Genomic DNA, 23,468 nt, shown 5'->3' with positions numbered 1-23,468 from the left:
CCCCTCTCAATACACCAGCACCACCCCCAACGCGCTTCAGTGATGCATAATTTATAAATGTATAAATTGTATTTTAAACTAAATTTACAAATGATACAATCTACTGATAATCCATTCAGTCACATATGATAAAGTAATTCAGTGATATCACTCATCAATTTATCCACATAGGCTCAATAGAACATTTAAAAAAAATATATTACTATTATATAACATGTTTGTGTCTGAGGGACTCGTCAAGGGAATGTACTTGTTATATATAGCCAAAAATATAGCCAAGAGCCTGTTGTCGACTCCCATTGCAAAAATTAGTTGCCTTGTCCTTCAAAGAGTTTTGTTGCCTAGTGGACATGTCCTTTTCTCACATATATCTTTTCATACACACATAATTTGTATCTCAAGCACATTACCTGCCATTGATCCACAATGTTTCTCACCAACCCTGTTCAGTTTCTTAATTTATTTTCTTTTGTTTTGTTTTCCCTGGATCTCGTCCAGTAAGGAATCAATAGTTTGAGATGGCTGATGACTCTTTTGCAATGACTGATCAAAAAGCAATTAAACAGCACTTGAGCTCAATAGGAGGAATCACATCTGTGATTATGCTACATTTGTAACAAATAGTGATATTACGTATTCTTCTATATTATTCTTCACTAGGTGGAGCGAGAAAAGGCATCTCTGCTTACCAACCTGCAGGAGTCTCAAACACAACTACAACATACACAGGGTGCTTTAACAGAGCAGCACATGCGCGTTCACCGCCTCACCGAGAGTGTCAATGCCATGAAGCGTCTTCATAGCGACAAGGAGTTTGACACGGAGGAGACCGAAAAGTGTGATGGGCTCTTTAACGGTTGCTGTGAGTATGAGACGGACACCAATGGAATAGAGATCCTAGAGTGTAAATATCGAGTCGCCGTTACTGAGGTCATTGACTTGAAGGCAGAGCTTAAAGCCTTAAAAGAAAAGTATAACCAATCTGTGGAGAGCCAATCATAAGAGTGCAACCGCAGAGAAGGAAAGGTAAAGGCTCTGGAAGAGCAGGTGAAGCGTTTAGAGAAAGCTTGCCGTGAGGGCCGAGAGCGTGTTAATAGCCTGGAGGCGGAGCTTCAAGGCACTTTGGGTGTGGCTAATGAGAGTAACAGTATGTTGAATGCTGCTCAGGATGAGCTGGTTACGTTTAGCGAGGAACTCGCTCAGCTTTACCATCACGTCTGCTTGTGCAACAACGAGACGCCAAATCGCGTCATGCTGGACTACTACCGTCAGAGCAGAGTCACGCGGAGCGGAAGTCTCAAAGGCACGGATGACCCGAGAGCCCTGCTTTCTCCACGGTTAGCTCGCCGTCTTGCCGCCATTAACTCATCAGACCTGTCCAAGAGTCCTCAAGATTCTCCATCAAAGGAACCCTTGGGAGAAGGATCGGGAAGTCCCAACAAAACCCCATTCGGTTCCCCAGTTCACTCTTCATTACTCTCCACCTCCTCAGTCCCAGAGACCGGAGATCTCCGCAAGGAGCCCATGAACATCTACAACCTTAACGCCATCATCCGTGACCAGATTAAACATCTGCAGAAGGCCGTAGACCGATCGCTCCAGCTGTCCAGGCAGAGAGCTGCAGCACAAGAGTTGGCACCCATTTTGGATAAAGACAAGGAAGCCTGCATGGAGGAGATCTTGAAGCTCAAAGCCCTCCTGAGCACCAAGAGAGAGCAGATTGCCACTTTACGCCTTGTCCTCAAAGCCAACAAACAGGTGGGAGGCATTAGCTAAGTTTGTGTCTTTACTAACAGATTCCAATATCTCTTGGTTTAAAATCCAAAGCGTATTGTTTCATGTTTGTTCTCAGACGGCAGAGGTGGCCTTGGCTAACCTGAAGAGTAAATATGAGAATGAGAAGACTATGGTGGTGGAGACAATGATGAAGCTTAGAAATGAACTGAAGGCTCTTAAAGAAGACGCAGCTACATTTTCCTCACTGAGGGCGATGTTTGCCACAAGGTGCACTTACTAGTCATTTACACTTTATTGAAGATGGGGCCCAAATGCAAAGTTTAAATGAATTTGAATCTTTATTTCTGTACTTTAAACTTGAACAGTTACATTGTAGTTGGACTTGATTCTAAATGACTGATGCTTAATGTTTCTAGGACTTTCTAATGCTGTTCAAATAGTGTGTGAAAACCAAAAATGACACAAATATGCACATCGCTTTACTTGCTTTTTTATTACAGTATTACTTTTTTTACAGGATTACAGTTTTTTGCGTCCTTCATGTAAATTAAAATGTTGCCCTCCATTTTTAATGCAACCAGACATGTCAATAAGTTCTTCACTAATTGGTTTGCGTGTCAACGCGTCATGCAAATTTTACGCTTAAATTCTAATTTTTTAACTTGCGCAGAAGACGGGGTATGCATCTGATACCGCATACTTTCCTACTATATAGTAGGCAAGGAAAGTAAGTAACAAAAGAAGTATGTCCGGTATCCACGGTACTCATAAAAGAGTAAGCGAAAAGTACCCGGATGAGCTACTACTTCTGGCTAGATTTTGAAGTGTGCATTCAGTGGACACTTTTTATAAGCGAATTGCCGCATGCTTGGTGGGCACCTACCGGCAGACAAGGGTACTGCAATACTTTGAGGGTAGCAAGAGAGTGCAGCTTAATGATTTTTAAAGGCGGGGGGATGCATGATCTCTGAAAGCCATTGTTTATATTTGAAATCACCTAAACAAACAAGCGTCTACCCCAATAGAATCTGGACGATCTTTTGACACACCTCACACATACGCAACCCAGGCAATTATGTCGGTTAGAAGACACGCCCCTTACTGCTGATTGGCTACAAGTGTATTTTGGTACTCCGACCGACTCCCTTTTCCGAAGTGTTTTTTAAAAATCATGCACCCCGCCTTTAAATAAATTACTATTTTTAAAAAACTTTTTAGCCTTAAGTTACTCCGTCTACCCATTAAAATTTCAAGATTAGATATTGACTTCTCATATTTTTATTTTATTAATAGCACAAACAAAATCATAATTGGCTATGGTCTGGGGGCACTGCCCCCCCTGCCCCCTCCAAACTCCACCCATGTCACTTTTCTTTCCCATGAGGCCATTGCCAAACTAAGTGCTGTGCACAGAAGAAATAATGCAGCATTTTTGATGCTGGCATTAGCAGCAAGGGCATAAAGACGACGTATATGGTAAAGACAAAGTCAGCAAAAACAGATGCGTTTCCATCTCCCATTATTCACATTTACTTTTTTCTGAACAAGTTAAAAATCACATCAAGCGAGTGTAAAAACCTTTTTTGCGAATTAAGTTATTTTTATTCAAAATTTGGCATTTCCATCACTCGTTTTTGATGTGATAAAATGCTTTCCAGGAAAACTTTCTTCTAAAATATATATAAAAATATCGGTAACACTTTACAATAAGGTTCATTAGTTAACATTAGTTAATGTATTAACTAACATGAACAAACCATGAGCAATACATTTGTTACAGTATTTATTAATCTTTGTTAATGTTAGTTAATAGAAATAAAGCTTTATTTGCTTGTTCATGTTAGTTCACAGTGCATTAACTAATGTTAACAAAATTTTAATAAAAGTATTAGTAATTGTTGAAATTAACATTTACAAAGATGAATAAATGCTGTATAAGTGCCGTTCATTATTAGTTCATGTTAATTAATGTAGTTAACTAATGTTAACTAATGAACCTTATTGTAAAGTGTTACCAAAATATAAAATACATGAAAGAATGAAAGAACAGACCCTCTGCTTTTAAATAAACAATAAACAAACAAACAAAACAGGAAAAAAGTTTCATCCAATCTATATTTTTTTCTCTGCTTATAAACTCTTAAATATGGGTATTTGTCTTTAAAAATACAAATTATTTAACAAAAAGCTGAAACAATAGCATTTTTGTGAAGGAATTTTGTTAGAGGTTAGATTCAGAACGATTATTAAAACATACACAGAGTTTAAAATTAGTAAAGAACGTTTTGGTTTCAGTTTTTACATAAATTGGGTAAAATCATCAGTTAAGTATTTACAGATTCAAATTAGTACGTACTTAAACAGTATTCGATTTGATATTCGTGTCATTCACGTCATCTGGCATCTTTACCCTGACTTTATATGCATTCTGCTCATGCAAATAATAAAATTTGCTTTTGATGTGCACACACCATAACATTTTTCACATTTCTCTCTTCAGTTTCTCTTCTTACAATGTCTCTCTTCTGTTTCTCTAGATGTGATGAGTACGTTACTCAACTAGACGAGATGCAGAGGCAGCTGGCGGCCGCAGAAGATGAAAAGAAAACTCTGAACTCGCTGCTCCGTATGGCCATTCAACAGAAACTGGCGCTGACCCAGCGGCTGGAGGACCTGGAATTCGACAACGAGCAGTCTCGCTCTGGCCGCGGAGGGAAATCGGTACGATTCAGGAGCAGCCCTCAAAAAGTAAGTCAACGAACCGCATTCACTGCTCCACCCAGCCCCACCGCTAGCTCACCTTTACTAGATGTTCCTGCTCCATCACTTTCCTCTTGGAGTTCCTCAGCCCAGCCGTTTTTCCTCGGCCAGTCCAAGTGGAATCTGGGCACTCAGACTTTAGTCTTAGACCCACAGACACTGAACGTCGAATTTTATCACGACTCTGGCCACAGCTCGCAGCATTCATCTGATGTTCGCGTCCCTAGATCGGCTCCTACGTCACCTTATCGTTCCCCTGTCTTGAACGCACGGCAGCCGTCGCCATGCTCGGTGAGATCTCGTGTGCGCTCCAGTGTGACTCCGTTTACAGCTTCAGGTGCCTCAAGAAACTCGGTAGTCACTCCAACGGTTCCCAGAAATCCTCAGTAGGTGCAAAGTCGAGGACAGACTGGTTTCCATCTAATGTGTTGATATGATTAAACTCAGGGATGTATTTAGAGAATGCTTTCAATTTTGTATTAACCCTACTTCAAATATCAACTGTTTTTGTTTACTCTGGATTTATTTGGGTCCCATAGTTTTACAAAATGGCAGGCCTATGTATTATTTCAAAGGTCCCTGTAACAATTCAAATAATAACTTGTTTCTGTAAATAAAATAATAAAAATAAGATTAAATAAAGAATTTGAATTGCCTATGATGTTTTTTTGTGGCCTGAATAAGAAAACCTGATAAGGAAGAGTATCTGGACCATACTGGAAGAATTATTTTGTAATGCGAAACAGGTATTCAATGGTGCATATCTATATTTAAAACCCATATCATATATCATTACTGCATGCGCACTTTCATTTTCATGGCTTGATGAAATGGGTGCTGCAGACTGCATGCCAAGCAATTTTTTCATCACATCTGACATAACTACAGCTTCATCCAGTGGCCACCGTACGAACGTATATAACAGTTAACTAACTTCCCAGCAAGCAATTTTGCATTTGAAAGACATCTAAGAGCCATCAAAACACAGCTAAGACGTCTAGAGTAAAATAAGACAAAATTTGGGATGCCCAAAAATAAATTAAATTTAAAAAATCAATCAAAAACACCTTGTAATCACTGTAGACTCCCAATGCCCTTTTTTTTTCAAATACAATATTTCAATGGCCAAAAAAAGATATTTACTGAAACATATCTTGAAATATGTTAACAAAAATGTATGTTTCACCAATATATGTTTGGCCATTTTTTGTATATTTTGAAATATATTTTAAAAATTCATATATTTTAAAGCATGTATATTTACGTCGCATTGGAAGAAAAACTTGTTGCAAACATAACAGGTTTAAAAAGGTTAAACTTAAATATTTTTCAACTGTAAAAATATACTTTATAAACTATTTCAATGGCCAAAAAAAGATATTTGCTGAAACATATTTTAAAATGTGTTAACAAAAATGTATGTTTCACCAATATATGTTTGGCCATTTTTTGTATATTTTGAAATATATTTTTCAAATGCATATATTTAATTAAGCTTCACAACATGTATTTAGCATATATTTAAAACATATTTTTTGCCAGATTATTATTTTTTTGCCGTATAGGCTTTGCTGACATGATGGAATATCTTACATCTCACAAGTTTTGCAAAACATTTTAGGTAAATGATAATTCAAGTTTATTTTGGCTAGAAGTGAATTAATCATAGCCAGACTATATCGGGTCTAAAGTTAACCTGGATGATGAAATGACGGCTATTGCTTGCTGGGTTGCCTCATTACATTTGGCCCAACAAACCTTAATAGTTTTGCGTTTGGGATGCTCAGATGTGATCAAGATTCAATGTGCAGCCACTGTGAGCTTTTCTATTCATGGATACAGCATATGGCAGAGCTGGATCTGCAATATGCTAATGCAGGGACGTGCTATTCCACATGCCGCCTGATGCCCCACTACTGCATACCAATGAGTACAGAGTCACAGTGGTCACATCAAATATGTCATTCATTCTGGCAAAGAGCTGTGGGCCAAAAAGCATTTGACAGGATTAGCATCTGTGTAGGCTTATACGAGACTGACCAGTGTGCAGTTCAAGTAGATCTGATAGTTGTTAGTTGATCTATGGTAACAAGCCTTTAAAGTGGTTTTGTGACTTCAGCTTTCTTATATTGCAGTGCTCTGTGCCTTTTCTAAATATGCATGTGCGTATTGCAGAGTAATCAGGGTACTGTACAGTAAAATCAGGATGGAAACCAGTCTCATCCTCTTTCCGGACCACCGTCCCCAATGATGAAAAGCAATATCGTTTCACCTTGTACCACGTTTAGAAAATACATTAAACAACATAATTGAATAAGTAGATTTTTTAAAGTAATGTCAAACTGCTTTTATGGAGTCCTTTTTTAAGTGAATTCATTTCTTTTGCACTAGGTGTCAGTGTTTAACATCTTATATCCTTCCAAAATTTCTCATCACTGAACCTGTCCAATACTGTTTCGCTCATGGCATTTCATATATGACAATAAACATCACACCCTCCCTTAACCTAATTTCCTACATTTTAAAAAGTGTTAATCAGTAAATGCAAAATGTGTTTTTTATTTTGTGGCTTTAAGTATAATTGCTTGCTATATGTTTGCTCACTGCATGTACACATCTTTTGATCACATGCAAATTGACACTAACAGTTATTATGATGTTTATCCAATGTTGGTCCAAAAAGCAGCACCAAATTGCATACTGTTTGTTTGAGCCCTTGCCAGCCAATATATGGTGGCACAGCGCCACTGGCACTATACCATTTTGAACTTGCCACCCCTTGTTCATGAAAATATTTCCAGCTGGATTATGGTGATCATTTCTGGCACATAATTTGATTTATCTTAAACAGTGATCTTATACATCAAAAGTATTTTAAGACAAATTAAACTAATTAAAATGTATGAATATAATTGCATTAGATCACAAAATGCCAAATCAAGTGATATCTGTTTGCAAAAGATGACATTTTCTTAGAACTCATTTCACTAAGACATTTTCGAAATTACTTTGAATGACATTTTTGAAATGTGGTCAAACTTTATAATATTAAAAAAATAATGCAGTTGGTTTGATATTTTTTGGCACTTTTTTGTGTAAATATAGCCCCTAAGGTGACATAGGAGCAAAAAAAATTAACGTTTAGTTTCATGTGCTCACGTGAAACTTTCATTTGCTCACGCGAAACCTTCATGGGCAGAATTTTTTTTTTTTAAGTTTAGTTTTGCGTGCTCACGTGAAACTTTATTAAATTTTTGCTCCATGTCCCCTTAGAGGCTCCGTATGAATCTAAAGTTTAGTTTCATGTGCTCACGCGAAACTTTCATTCGCTCACGCGAAACCTTCATGTGCAGATTTTTTTTTTTTAAGTTTAGTTTTGCGTGCGCACGTGAAACATCGCGTGCGCACGCGAAACTAAACTTTATTTAATTTTTGCTCCATGTCCCCTTAGGGGCTCCGTATGAATCTAAAGTTTAGTTTCATGTGCTCACGTGAAACTTTCAAAAAAAATGTACATTTAGTTTTGCGTACTCACGCAAAACTAAACTTTATTTAATTTTTGCCCCATGTCCCCTTAGGGGCTCCGTATACATATAATAGGACTGGTACACACTGCTATTTGTAGCTTGCAGAAAAAAAATGACGAAGACAATTTGCTAAAACTTTGTAATATAAATTAATTACTGCAATTATGGGAGAGCTTAAAATAGCTGGGTTAAAATAGTGTGCCGGTCCTTTAATATTTAAGCTTTGCCTTATCTTTTGGTCGAGCACCTGCTGAAGAATTTTTTTTTTGATGTGTTCACTTTTTTTACACTTTTAGTGTCCAAAAACTTTTTAGGGCCACTGTATATGAATTCTCCACTAAAGTCTGTGTGAAGTCATTTCAGTGTTAGAAATGTAATGCTAACATAGTAGTACGTAATTGTGGAGTAACACCTTTAAACAGGTCTTCCACATGTGTTCAGTATTATTTGGGCGGGGCTAAAACACAACCCCTAACACAATCGCGAGCATCTATGCAGGCTGACAGCAGCTTTCCCACAAGTGGGCGTGGTTTCAGCATCAACAGTGGACACGCCCCCAGTGTTTGTGAGCAGAGAATCCTGTTTATCCAAGATTTTGATAACATGGCGCTTTTTTAATCATTTAAATTTGACTGAGTGGTTAAAAACTAGTGCTGGGCATAGATTAATTTAGATTAAACTCATACAAAATAAAAGTAATTTTCTGCATAATATATGAGTTTGTGCTGTGTGTAAATATTATTTATATTTAAACACACACACGCACGCACGCACACACACAAACACACATATACATTTAAGAAATGTTTTATTTATGTATATAATTTTTTATTTATATATAATTTATATAGAATATATACAAATATGTAAATGTTTCTTAAATACATACGTGTGTGCGTGCGTGCGTGTGTATACATAATAATTACACACAGCACAAATTCATATATTATGCAAAAAAAATTATTTTGTATGAGATTAATCTATGCCCAGGTATATTAAAATCACATAAGTCTTTGGTGTGACAAACTGAGAAAACAATTAATACCAAACTTTACACAGACTTTTGAAAGATCTACAAGCTTATTTTCTTTTTTCTTTCTGCATGAAACTAACACCCAGAAATCATTTCCACCGCGTTAAGCCTGTAGTACACTATTCACATTTCATCTGCTTTATGTGTCCGTTTATGTGTGTTCGTGTCGCTAACCCTGACTGTCACACCTCTGTATATCTTTCTAATTTATCAGTTTCTCTTAGATTGTCACCAGTCTGCTGTCTCAGTACCGTCCACCTCCCCACAATTGAGACATGGGGGGCCGTCGACGGGCAAAAGGTAACCTGCCTTCAGAGGAACTCTCAAATTTTTTCTTTCTTTCAAGATGTCACACTTATTGCAGCACCACCCTCAACATTGCACTTAATTCTCACACACCCACTTATATAAATAGTTCTGTGTACAGTCAGCATAGGTTTTCGCAACCATACACAGATGTAAAATTTAGATGCCCTGCACCCTGTCATCAACCTCTCATGCCGAGTTGTCAAAAAATAAAACAACAATCCTTTTTTCTGTGTTGGTTGTCTCAAAGCTATGTTGCATGTGCCCCCTTTGTGTCTGTCAAAGTGTTTTTGTTACAATGTTCACCCTTTGACTGTGGCTTTCAGGGCATATTGTGTTGTTTACTGTATATTATAATTGTTCTAATCTCAGTTTATCAAGTAAATATGGAGATTTCATTTCACACCAACTTACGGTCATTTTCGCTTTCTCTTCTGTTTATGTTTTTTGGGACCTCAGTAGTCCTAATGTTTTGTTAGCTCTTCAAGATGACCAAACATCTGAGACCAGATCCAGACTTCCATGTGACCCTTTCAAGTGTCTGGCACATCACTCTCATCTTGTTGGTCCTCAGCACCTGTAAATGAAAAAGGAAGCCCTTGGAAACTTCATGCCGCTATCAGTGCACACAGAGACAGATCACACATAGGAAGGCGGGCACATCAGAAACCCAACCAATCAGGAGGTCCTCTTGTTGTGTGATCCTGTCCTAACTTTTCCCTCAAACACTGAGACTCATGGATAGGTTGAAGTATATTCAATGCTTAGTGGAAATAGGAAAATTATTTATTTACACTTATTTTACACTTTATCTATTTATCTTATTTATTTTTCTATTTATACTTATTAATTTGTTTACGTAGGCTGCGTATGATATGGATTTACTTACAGTTCTGCTCCAAAAAAAGCCATTTTTACTGTATTGACTATAATCTGTAAATCTCTTCCTCCATTTTTATTTTTCACAACGTTAAAGGTCACGTTCTTCCTGATTTTTTTTAAACCCTAGTTAGTGAGTAATGTTGCTGTTAGAGCATAAATAATACCTGTAAAATGATAAAGTTCAAAGTTCACTGCCAGGTGATATATTTTCTTTAACAGAATTCGCCTTTCAAAGCCTACAGCGAACGGCCGTTTTGGACTACAGCCCTCTACTTCCTGCTTTAATGACGTCAGTAGAACAGTTTTTGACTAAACTCCGCCCACAGGAATACGTCAGTCGCCAGCTAAGCTAACGGCAAGCTAAGCTGCTATTGAATCACAACACACTAAACAAACTACACAATCAGAACTCGTTACATATTTCTGAAGGAGAGACTTCATAGAACAAGGAAGACATCAGCCCGTTTTGAGGACAGTGAAAACAGCGCTATACAGATAAGTAAATTGTGTGAAAAATAACATGTTTTTTTACACGTGAAACATAAACACATGTTTTATTGTGCATTGTAAACACAATCAAAGCTTCAAAAACACAGAAAGAACGAGACCTTTAAGGTTTACTCTTTGTCTACTGTAAAGCACAATTGCATTGATCTTTGTGTTACGAAACATCCCAGTCACAGACACGAGAGATGTCAGAAAATGTATGGTTGTTTTTAATAAATCAGACTCATTTACACACACCTAAAGGTAATTGGTGCATCAAAGTTTAAATAGTACACAAAACTTTTCCAAAGCAAAACAAATGTGTTTTAAACTGGAACAAAGATCTGTCTATTGATCCGCAAAGTATGATAGAACATAATTGGGGTCATTCATTGTCTTTTTCAGCTTCCAGTTCTCTATTTTTTGGTCTAACCCGTTTACATGTTTTAGACTATATATATGTATTTTGGAGCACTTTCAACCAGACGAGTAGTTTTATTATTAAACAGCCGGGTTTAACTAATACATTTGGGGCCCGTTTCATAAAGAAGGTTTAGTGAAAACCCTGATTATGTTAACCCTGGAATAAGGGAGTTTTACATTTCAGAATTGGGGTTTTTTGTTAAACCAGAGACAGCGGGGTAAGTCAAGCCAGGGGTGTATTCTAGAAAGCGGGGTTAACTTACCATCAGCAAAACCCTGAACTTTCAGTTGATTAATAATCTAAAACCTGCTTAACCTGATCTTGTTGGTTCCAAAACACCTAATAAGAGTTCAATTAACCTCTTACTTTTAACCTAGAGGTAATGTGCGCACACAGGGAATACATGAAGACATTTTCGATTTCAAACATACCCAGGTATGTCACATAACCAGCTTTCTGGAATACTCAGAAGGAGAGGTAACTTATACTCGAAGTTAGTTTCCAGTGTAAGAGCAAGTTTTATTCTTTAAACTCAAGAGTTTCATGCGGTCCCCTCCCCATTTATAAATGAGCAGTGGTGTTAAAATATCTCGTTAGTTTATTCGGTACATTCATTCAGTCATTAAGCACATTTTTTTATTATGTACAGTGTAAACAAATTTTAGCTGTCTTTAAGTTACAATCAAATTGATAGTGCAAGTCATTTTAACTTGCTTTTTTATATATTACACTTAAATTTCAATTTAAAATGTAATACTTTAAATTGAATTGACTTGTAAGGCCCTGTCCCAAATGGCGCACTTCATGTGAACTTTCGGTCTCGTGGCCTTAAATTGCGCATGCTCACATCGTTATAGTTGTGCGTAGGTCCTACGGCGTAGCCGCGACGGCGTAGGTTCCGCGTCGGTTTTCATTTATACTTTTGCGTCGTCCTCCGCGTCGACGTGCAAACACACGCGCAAACCGCTGGTAGGCAGTATCCACGCGTGTAACCACAGTAGCAGCGCGACCGTCAGAGAAGAAGAAGCTTGGCAAGTTAACCCCACAAACTAAGAAGAAACAGCAACTTCTTGTGTATGATTTGAGAAGACCAGCAATGATGGAAGTAAATAAACAGCGACTTTTGTTGCAGTTTGAGTTAAATCACTCCTCAACTTGGCTCATCTTTGTTTTCACCATCGCAAACGGAAATACCTATGACGCAGTTTTTTTACTTGACAGGAGGGGTTCTGGTGGACCATCACAGCGCTTGCGGTCCACGTAGAACTGACGCGCTGTTAAAATTATTACGAGGTGCACGTCAGGCTACGCAGAGCTACGTACAGGCTACGGATAGCCAACTTGCACACGACTATAAATCGGGCTTTAGTCTACGAGTCCGTAGGGTGTCCCATCTGTCATTTTTACGCTCCGAGGTGTGCTTATTAGCGCCCCCTTTGCACCTGCAGCAGGCTTCAGGCACTTTACCAACCCAGAAGTCCTTGCGAAAGAGCAATTAGACGACGGAAGCGAGGAGTTCACACTGATGGGCAACTTCTCTTCCTATTTCCATCGTGACCCTCGAGTCTGTCCCAAAAAACGACTCCGGTGCGCCCTCTTGGACTTGCCTCAAGGGTCCCTAAGGTCTGCACGACAGGATGTCATCATCTTGAGAAGGTCCACAAGTCTGGAGTGTGCCATTTGGGACAGGGCCTAATTGACCTTGAAGTCATGTCCTTTTATAAAGGATCCTGTAGATGATGATGTTGCATTCATTGGGAGGGAGTTACATTTACGTTGGGAGAGGATTCTGAGGATGATTTGAGGGTCAGTTTAGATATATCAGAACTGCATCAGAGCCGCTGGTGTAGTGGGTAGTGCTGCACATAGGGTACCGTTGACGTACTTTCAGCCATTTTTGCGTGTGTCGTTTTAAATGCAAATGAGCTGATCTCTGCACTAAATGGCAGTGCCGTGGTTAGATAATTCAGATTAAGGGGTGGTATTATCCCCTTCTGACATCACAAGGGGAACCAAATGTCAATTACCTATTTTTTCCCATGATTTCAGAGAATGGTTTACCAAAACTAAGTTACTGGGTTGTTCTTTTTCACACTTTCTCGGTTGATAAAAGCACTGGGGACCCAATTATGGCACTTAAACATGAAAAAAGTCAAATTTTCATGTTATGTCCTCTTTAATGTCAAACTTTGTAAAATCTGGTAGCCTTTTATGCCCAAGTCTTATGCCTAATTCATTCTAGCTGCTGTCATCTTCTTTTTGTCCATGTTATTGCATCTGCATAAAAATTAATATAAGGTTAAATAACTTACAATCCTCAGTTCATTTACCTCTGACATTTTAACAGTAATGAATAATGTAACTTAAGCATTAACTCAAGCAGCAATTTCCCACAACAACACTTTTCTTTAAAATCTGATTTAATACCTTAAATAAACTTCTATTCTGCATGCTGTTACCATTGCGAATCTAATATCTGAGCTCCATTGAGGATGGCTTTTCATAGTGGCTGTGTGCGTGCTAAACTCAGAGTCTCAGAGAGTTTATTCAGAGTTGCTTGAACTAACTCAGAAGAGCTGTTCTGAAACCGAAAACTCTTGAGTTTCCCATCTCAGGGTAAATCAACCCCGAGTTCAAGAGTTGGTTGAACCTCCTTATCGGAACGGGCCCTTGGTGGATTCTTTGACTTTGTTTAGGGTAATCTAAATAACTTTAGGACAAAACCCCACACTCATATGGTGTTTACTGGTTAAGGCATGATCACGCTTTAAAACTATTTTGTGTGTACAGACATAAGTGACATACTGTTTTGTGAAATAAAATTCAAAAACATAACATGCCCCGTGTCTTGATTATATTAAACGCCATCGCTGCGTCCCAAACCGCATACTTACATACTATATAGTAGGCGAAAAGCAATACTTCTCGTACTCTTTGCCTACTATATAGTATGGAAGTAAGCGGTTTGGGATGCAGCGCATGTCTTTGTCTCGCCTAGCCAGAGCTTAAGACTGATGGTCTGTGACAATCCAAAGCATGCTTAGAAATCTACAACATACTACACTACTACATGATTGTGTCATTCTCTATACTGAGGATTTAGATTACAAACTAACTCTTGTATACTATTTGGTATGGAAGTGGGTGATTTCGGACACATGACTGGACATGACAGATTTCACTGACCAAGGACTACCAAAAAAAGGTTATCCACCTGTCAAGGTTTTATAAAATAAACACAGCAAAAAATAATAATGATGATACTGTTAAAAAATATATTCTTATATCCCAAGCAAGGCGATTCTTCAAAAAAATTGCCAATCAACAGACGCATTCGCGCAGTAATACTGGGGCACGTTCAATCTCACACCGGTGCGCAACGTTTTGCTACGGTTTCCGGGTTGAACGACATGTTTCCTTGAAACGGTGTGCAACGGAATGCAACAGGTTTTAGAAGCGTTTTCTCTTGTTTGGTGGGTGTGTCAGAAATGTCAGCCCAATCAGCGGCAAGATGGATAAAACCACGCGATAGTAAAGAGACAGCTCGCTCAATGGGTTCAAGTTGGAATGTTGTCTTTCATTCTGGACGGCAAGGTCAGTGACTGTAACCTCAACAATATTTTACAGTATTAAACACACACTTATAACGATTTCATCAGGCTTCAGAAACATTTTAAAAATAATACAAAGCATGGCCTCTCAGCTACCGTAGTTGCAACGCTTACGTCATCACAACAGGGCGTTCAACGCATCACCGTTTCTGTTTAATAAACGTTGTGCAACGTTTTGTCGGCGCTGAACGCAGCCCACATGTGATGAGGTCACGTGTATGTTTCTGAAGTAAATTACAACAGGTAAACCAATCACAATCAAGGACATGAATTACGCGTTTTAATGTTGCATACAGCTGTTGTTTGTTTTGCTGTTTGTTGGTACCGTTAGACTACAACTCTTTAATTAAAAGTTAAGGTTTTTCAATGTCCATAATCAAACAAAATTACCCAACAGTTAGGCGAGCCAACCTGTTGTTGTGATAGGAAGTTGCATCCAAGAGGAAATGATGAAGGATTGGCACGTTTAAACCCACATTATTATGTTTAAAGGTCGGTGAGTCAATGTTTAACGGGAGAAGACAGGAATCATACGGACCAATCATGCTTTCAGAGGTGTAGGGCGGGTGTGCGCGCCGCCGCGGCGCGCTCCGATAACCGATAGCGCAGCGCGCTACCATGAAGCAATATGAAGTTCACGCAAATGATCCCAAGAAAACACAGAACGGGAGTGTTTCGCTTTACTTCAGTCAGACACTACAGACCGCTTCTGGGCTGTAAACTCTCACCACGCATTTGAAAATCGGAGGATTCGACTCAGCTTGCTGTATCAAGTCTTTTAAATGTTGGAACGAACTAAAGACAACATGAGTGAACTGAGGAGAAATGCTATCAGGAGAAAGTCAAAGCCGAAAAGGTGCGCAGAGTCCGAGGCGGAGGAATGCGCGGAAAGCTCAGGTGAGTGCTGAGGTCAAGGTGCGAAATAAACTCTAGTGAGAAAACCATCACAGACATGCTAACGGACTTATAATGAAAATGCACTGGTTTTAATGAAAATTCAGTACTGGTAATGTTTTGGGTTCTTGTGAGATGTTATCAGGCTGATGGGAACCAACAGAGCACCATTAAATCTTACTGGAATAAGGCCCAAAACACCACATAACATTTTTGTTATGGTTTTAATGTTATACAGCTGAAATACATACTGGTACTTGTAGGCTAATTGAAACCATTAGATTAGAATAAATTGTTTTTAGCAGGGAAAAACACTGGTGCGCTGCTATTTAAAATAAAACCGTTCATTATAGATAGAGTCTTAATATCTGTAAGGTGTCAAGCAAAACCCTGCAAATAATATTTTGTGTGCACTACACATAAGGAATTTTGCAAAGTGTGGCAAATGTGTTGGAATAAACACAGCAGGCTCCATTTCCCTTCTTACCTCGGATAAGAGCCCTGTTTTTGGAAATGAATCTGAACAAGTCTCAACTGGTCAAGAGTTTTTAGTAGACTTCATCTGAATGGGTATGCATGCCTAACCAGCTTGCACAATTTCATAGCTTAGAGATGTGGAAATTCCAGTAGTATTGTTATTTTTTTAAGCAGACTAATAGACTTTGAAGTAGTCAAAGTAATTCCAGTGAATAAATGTCAGTATGCAAATTTTGACTTGAAATTACAACAGAGTAGTCTACTTTGGGGAAGTTGTAGTATCTGGCTTTAACTGGAAGCTGAACATTCAACAATTGATGTAAATTGACTTATTTATAATACAATATTCAACTGTCAGACAGTCTATTCACTGTGGTTAGTACAGAGGATCTTTGGTACTCAACACTATTGAAGAGACTGCAATGGGTCTTGCCACCGAGGTCCCTCTGTTTTTGTACAGTCTCTTTCTGTACTGTTGTAAGCTTGACTACCCACTGAAACGCAAAGAGAATTAAGAGCTTATTGTGTAGTGAGTAGTCACGTTGTTGCATGTCTGTGGAAATTTTTTGCCAGAGAAAATTTTAATATCTGTAGTTATCACCAAATTAAGTTACTGACAATAAGTGCTTTAAAGTTTTCAATGAGAATTGATGAATGCGTTCTTCATCTGCCGTGGATGGTCCATCCTTATGTCATTGGTTGTGCCAGTGTTGTTACGGTATGTTGGGCCAGACAGGATGTCATAAAAGGGAAGTTTGTGTGCTCGTATTTGATCAAGTTAACCATACTCTTGTATTTGTACCACAACTTACTCTGAAAACGCTATTAAGCTTCTCTCTTGTATTCAGAGGATTAATACAATGAAGTTGTTTGTGCACAGAGATGACAGAAGCAACACTGCTCTTGGCCCCTAGGGACCTACTTCCTTACTTTGTGCATAGAGAGACAGTCTGTACTCTGTACAGTAGTTGTAGAAATGCTTTACTTCTAAAATTATAACACTTTTTAATAAATAAACTGTAGTTTTAGTGTACTCTATTAAAAAAAACATGATGCATAGTTTGGAATTCATAGCCCGTGTCTTTATTAAGGTATTGGCACAAACACAACAAAATCAGAGCCACCAATTTATTATTTATACTTGCCATATACAAGAGATTCAGGTCTGTAGTTTGTGATTTGAGAGATATGAGTATGGGCCAGTGTTGCTGAATATAGCTCATGGAAACGCCCTCTATTATGCTTCAGTAAATATTTAGTCTTTTTAAGTCCTTGTGGGTCTAGCTACAGAAAAATCAAAGTCATTTCACCAGCATACACAGTTGAACTAATCTACATTATTTGCAGTAAATTCTGATTTGTGCTTGCATGACTTAATATGCATAAGTATGTTTACGTAGCTTGCAGTAGGGTTGCATTGCATATCGTTTCAGCATCAATATTGCCATGTCACATCGCTGAACATGCATTTTTTCTTTTCAAAAGGAAAGCTATTTCGTATGCATTTGCCAATAACAATAATAATCAGTAACATTAACATTTCAACCTGCAAAAGACATGGTGGTACCAATTAATACGGTTTTATTAACCAGATGGTCGCTTGAAGATGTATGTAATATCACCATTCACCAACTATTTTCCTAAACTTTCTGGAGCTATATGAGAAATTAATTCTTATCAAATAGAGCTATTCAAGTTAATTCACGAAGTCATATACAGTATCATACCACAGTCAAAACCACAGGAAACCAAAATATCACAATGTCAGTCAGTCCCCGCCCTCCACCCCCCAATATTGTGCAGGCATAGGATTTCCACTAGGTAAATGACAAAATATCCCTAGGGGTGTTATTATGTTATATAGGGTCAACAGCAATAGTAGTTTGACAAGTTCTGAAACACCTATCCCAGACTTGACTGACACATTTGTAGGTAGAATATGTTTTAAATCTTACAATGAAAAATAATAGAAATGTTCGCTCTCTTTATCTTAATAACTTTGTTTCCACGTTGTCATAAAATGGAACAGATTAGTGAAAAATATTTAGCTTGGACTCTTCCTAATAAGTATTTATTGACGAATAAGGTCAAAGAGATTTCTTTTAAGATTCTTTTAATCTTGTATTGTTCTTTTACTCTTGAACTATCCTGTTAAAACCTTTATTGAGTCAAAAATCAAACTATATATATAGTAGAGTTGCCTTTTATTGCAGAATAAAAGTTTTTGTTTACATATTAAATGTGTGTGTAATGTGTATAATAATAATGTATATATAAATGCACACACATGCATGTATATATTTAAGAAATATTGGAATGTGTATAAAAATTTGAATATTTACATATAATTTATATCATATATAGACGGTTTCAGCAGTAACAACATAAACAAGCGGCTTTCGTGGTCATCACGTAACTTCCGGTAAACTAGTTTATTATAACAAGCAAAATAAACAACACGTAGATTGAATAGGAACCCAAAACATTTGTTATTTTCGACGAGGGATTTGTTTAAGAGTTCAGTTTCAGCAACTAGTCAGACCATTAAACAAACAGAAATCGGAAGTTTGGACCAGACGCTTATCGCGTCACCGCACGTGCGCCCTATGAAATGGTCTATAAATATAAATATTTATTATATCAACATATTTTCGTTAAAATTATACATACATGTGTTTGTATTTATATATACATAATATTTGTTGATGTACTGTTTATAATAATTATGTAAACAAAAACTTTTATTCTGCAAACTAATAGTCTTGACTAATCATTAGGCAGCCCTAAAATATAGATATAAATTGCACCTTCTGTAATTCACAACCAGAAACTCTATTTTGGGAACTAACAACTGTGGTTAGACATTTGGCAGTTCAATGCTGACTACATGTATAATGATTTTGAGCTTTGCTTTAAAGATGTTTTGTTTGATTTTGTTACTTTTGAAGCAATATAAAAATACTATCTATGTAACTTAATTATTTTGCTAACGAAGTATTTTATACACAAATGCAAGATGATTAAAGTTACCCTTCTTTTTTATCACTTTCAAGATGTTGTTTTTATTTACAGTAAATAATTATCTATATAAGATAAAGGATATGCACACTTTTTGGTGTTTTTATTTAATTTTGTATCGATTGGCTTTCCTTGAACCCCTGGCTTTTTCTTTTCTTTTTTTCTGGCTTACTGTTCTGTTATTTTCTTCACTATATGTTTAAGCATCTACATATATCTATAAAATAAAAAAGCATTTAACCAGCAGGTGGCATTATAGCACCAATTATGGTTTTGGAAGAATATTTTGATACAAACTTTTTTATAAAGTTTGACTTCTTTTTTGGTAATTTCTTATTGATCGTATTTAAAATATGGATAATTATGTTAATGAGTTATAATTTCTTTTGCTGTTTTTGCGAGGCTTGTTTATGTGCCCGGGACAATCCAAGTTCAATCCGAAATGACGCACTTCCTGTCTGAGTGGAACAGATCCAGCTCATGTTTTGAAGTTATGAGAGGTGATTTCCTTTGTTGGCTATTGTGAAGACAATGCACATTAGACAGAGGGGTGTTTGCCGTGTCTGACTCTTGTGTTAGTCATATTATTCAAGGAACACATTTTTTTGTTTATAAATAATTAAGGAAGAAATGTGAACACCGGATTTTTATTCTTTACACTTTATTTTCATATTGATATTATCTTTTAGAATTGGCACAGTAGGCATTGTGAGTTAAAGCTCTTACATAACTTAAACCCTCTCCACCCAGGGCACTTATGCTCATGCCCCTTCCTCTTGATCAACCTGGCTCTGATTCATCAGTTTAGTAAGTATTGCATAGGGCTGGAGTTTCCTGAGTTTTGTCCAAAGTCCACTCCCACTCCAAGGATAGAGGATAGGGGATTCCTGTAAATCCAGCACCATGCAATACTGTCTTCATGGCTTCAAGTCTATTATTTAGAATTTTCCAAGCATGATTTGGTGAACTGGACTAGTTTTGAGATGCAAGTTGAAGAGAATGAGAGGAAACATGGGACAGTGGATATTTCGGTCCACTATTCAGCTACAGGAAGCCTGGCTTTACTTTCTCGACCGGCTTTCTCTTCACTCCTTTCGTGGAACCTCCGGATCCTTCCCCACGGTTTCATCGCTGTCCTTAACTCCTTCTCTCTCGGCTTTTAACTTAGTGTGTGAGTCCTGCTGATAGGCAGTGATGGATTATCTGGGCTCTGGCCTCAGGAAAGCTCTTCTTCATTGCACTGCCTCCGGTAGGTGCCTGAACAGTTTTACTTTAATGAGCTCCAGCATGCCATCAAAGGGAGTTTTACTGTGACTCTGGAATAGTGGAAAGCAGCAGGGGTTCATCGAGCTTTGATATTGCAAGCTGAAAATAAACCAGGTGATGTGTGTGAAAGCTGCTCCATCTAAAAAACAATATATCATGGGGAGTGGATTGAGAAAAATGATGCATCGTCGGAAGTATTGGTTTTGGCCGTCCAAAGGTAATTCTTCCGTATTGTTCTTGTTTTAAACCCAATGTTGGGTCAGAAAGAGTCTAACCCAGCCGTTGCGTTAAATTAACCCAGAAAATGTTTATATTTGACCCAACAATGGTTCATCCCATCCCTTTATAGAGTGTATAAGGGTCAGTTTTAATGTTTGAATATTTATTTTTTTGCTGACTTTAGCAGCATGTACCAGTGAGCTTGTATGGGTATGTTTTTGTTTGCGCTTGTGTAATGAGCGTGTCCCATGTGGTCGATGAACAACATACTTTAGGTGCAATACTTTGTATTTAACTTTGTTTACTTTGTACACCCCTTTCTATTTAAATAGTGTCTACAGCTGTTTTAGAAGTAATCCAGACATCTCATTCTCCGTCTTGCACTGCCTTTAAATTTGCCCCTCACAAATGAACTCAAAGCTTTTTACTAATCTAAACCTCCATTGATGTATGGCTGGCTGTTGGTCCAAACATCAGCTGTCTGGTTTATTTTATTCAGCCATATTATAAACAAAACATCTTGTGGGGACATAGGGACAAGCAGTTTAGGGTAGAAGTGAGTGTTTATGTAAATGTCAACATCAGTCAGGTGGTCACCGCTTTCAGGTGTTTATTTTGCCAGTGTCTGTAAGAGAGTGCACACTACTACCTTGTTTATGTTATAATTTTGTCACTACCAGTAAAGCTTTATTTTGCACCCATTTAATAAGCAAAAAAATGTTGCCGGTACCCTTACAAAAATTAACCATGGTTTAATTGTGGTAAAAGTGTAGTAATCATGGTTTTTTGGTGTATTGATTACTATCAGCAAAACCATGGTTTCACTACACTAACCATGGTTATTTTGTGGTTACCACGGATTCACTACAGTAACCATGGTTATTTTGTGGTTACCATGGATTCACTAGTAACCATGTTTTTTGGTTTTAACTGTAGTGAAACCATGGTAAATTTTCCACAGGGTATCTTTATGCCAGTGGCAGAATGGAGGTACATGATGTAAGAAATATACATTGTTTTCAAAAACAGTTACTAACCCAAGCCAAACAACCTTTCTATCCCTTCTGAGATCTTCTGATAAAATGTTAAAGGTGCCGTAGAATGTATAAATGTATGGCATAGATGAATAATAAGAGTTCTGTACATGATAATGACACATTGTGAGCCTCAAACGCGATTGTTTCCTCCTCCTTTTGTAAACCTTGTGCATGCAAAAAACTGCTTGAAAACAGGCCAATCTCAAAATAACACCGACTGTGACATTTAGGGATGCTCATATCAGTTAATTTTCCCGACCGACAACCGTAGCTTCTAAACTGAAAATTAACCGTGAACTTATAAGATTTTAATATGAAATTGTCATTGAGTAAAAATACAGTTGACGGTTGTCTGTGAAGTAGTAAAAACAAAACATTTAATTTGAACGTGCAAACAGCAGCGACAAATCAACAACAGAACCAGGATTCATACATTATCAGATATTCACGCAACATTACCTTATTAAAAAGCACGCGATCAGTCCAGAGAATTAATATCCAAAGGGCAGATTGTCTCCGTTTCATCTACCACAGTGGTCATTTCTAAAGCAGGACGCTTTTCAGAAAGTTTTGCTTTTGCGTCGTCTTTTCTCCGTCTGTCCGGATGTGCGCGAGACGGACCGCGTCATATTGCGCGGACACGCGCGCGTCTCCATTCAGCTTCCAAACACGCATACAAATGATTTCTCATACAAATGATCACTTTATCAGACCGTCAGGGCAGCAATCATTTGTGTCATTTACAGGACATTCACAAATTAAAGATAGAAAAGTGGCGAAATGTCTGTCGGCTCATGACGACACGCACCATGTATTAACAAATATTTTTTTATTTTAACTGATAATGTCAATCGGTCATAAATTCTTACCTTCGGTTAACGGTTAACGGTTAAACGGTCAATGTAAACATCCCTAGTGACTTTACAGTCGTGATGTTCGCCCCAACATTAAATTACACGTTAAATTAAGCACAATGTTGTTACAATGCTAAAACAAAGTTGTGACTGCTGATTTAGCAGTTAGCGCTATATGCTATTTAATGCTATATGTAGAGCTGCAACAACTAATCGTTAAAATCGATAAAAATCGATTATGACATTCATTGTCAACGAATTTCATTATTGAATAGTTGGTCTGTGACGTCACATGCTCCCGCACCACCGTCGGCCAACATGCACACGCGTCAGGTGCTGTTTCTTCATACAGCGCAAGTTCACTTTTACTTCATCCAACAAGAGCTGCACGTTTATTCAGGCGATTTTCTGACTAGGTGACCAACTGTGTTTAGATACATTAGAGCAAAGCTCAACATTATTATTCATGATCCTTACAAATAAGGTAGTAATAGACCATTTCATTCTAAGCACAAATCCTAGGGTTGTAAATGGACATGTAAAACTGTCTCCAGATCATTTTTGCACTTATTAAAGCCACATACCTTCTATGTAGATATCAGAGAACAATTTAACATATTTTTTAATGCATTCTTTGGCACCTTTAAATGCTCTCTCATCTGTCACTTTGGATAAAGGCTTAAGCTAAATGAATTAATGCAACGTAAAAGAGGTCTGGGTGCTTTTTATTTGAAGTTTATTTAACTATGTTCAGAAAAAGCATTGTCATGTAATCCAACCAATCATGGCAAAGGGCTCCTTAGATATGGCCATCCCTCAAAGTATTTTGCAGTATCCCTCCTTTATCCCATCGCTCACTCTCTACTCTCTCAAATATGATTTATATTGCATCAAGGCATGGAACTTCATATAAATAAAGTGCTCAATAAAGTTTTTG

At 37.7% G+C, this 23,468-nt stretch overlaps 2 protein-coding genes across 2 annotated transcripts in view; both read left to right on the top strand.

The window, feature by feature from the left end:
* The window catches only part of bicd1a (bicaudal D homolog 1a), a 36,655-nt gene extending 24,458 nt beyond the window's left edge, over positions 1 to 12,197 (top strand). Inside the window, 5 exon segments of the mRNA XM_073853710.1 lie at positions 661 to 1,758; positions 1,853 to 2,004; positions 4,275 to 4,485; positions 9,272 to 9,357; positions 9,823 to 12,197. Of these exon segments, the coding sequence (XP_073709811.1) occupies positions 661 to 1,758; positions 1,853 to 2,004; positions 4,275 to 4,485; positions 9,272 to 9,357; positions 9,823 to 9,946 (1,671 nt within the window). The 3' untranslated portion in view covers positions 9,947 to 12,197.
* A 2,912-nt stretch (positions 12,198 to 15,109) lies between these two features.
* The window catches only part of fgd4a (FYVE, RhoGEF and PH domain containing 4a), a 53,175-nt gene continuing 44,816 nt past the window's right edge, over positions 15,110 to 23,468 (top strand). Inside the window, exon 1 of the mRNA XM_073853711.1 lies at positions 15,110 to 15,663. Coding sequence (XP_073709812.1) covers positions 15,549 to 15,663 — 115 coding nt within the window. The 5' untranslated portion in view covers positions 15,110 to 15,548. The remainder of the gene's footprint in view (positions 15,664 to 23,468) is intronic.

The sequence above is a fragment of the Misgurnus anguillicaudatus genome, chromosome 15, assembly GCF_027580225.2.
Source record: "Misgurnus anguillicaudatus chromosome 15, ASM2758022v2, whole genome shotgun sequence".
NCBI classification, from domain to species: domain Eukaryota; kingdom Metazoa; phylum Chordata; class Actinopteri; order Cypriniformes; family Cobitidae; genus Misgurnus; species Misgurnus anguillicaudatus.
The sequence above is the reverse complement of the archived record's forward strand: the minus strand, read 5'-3'. Positions and strand labels throughout refer to the sequence as shown.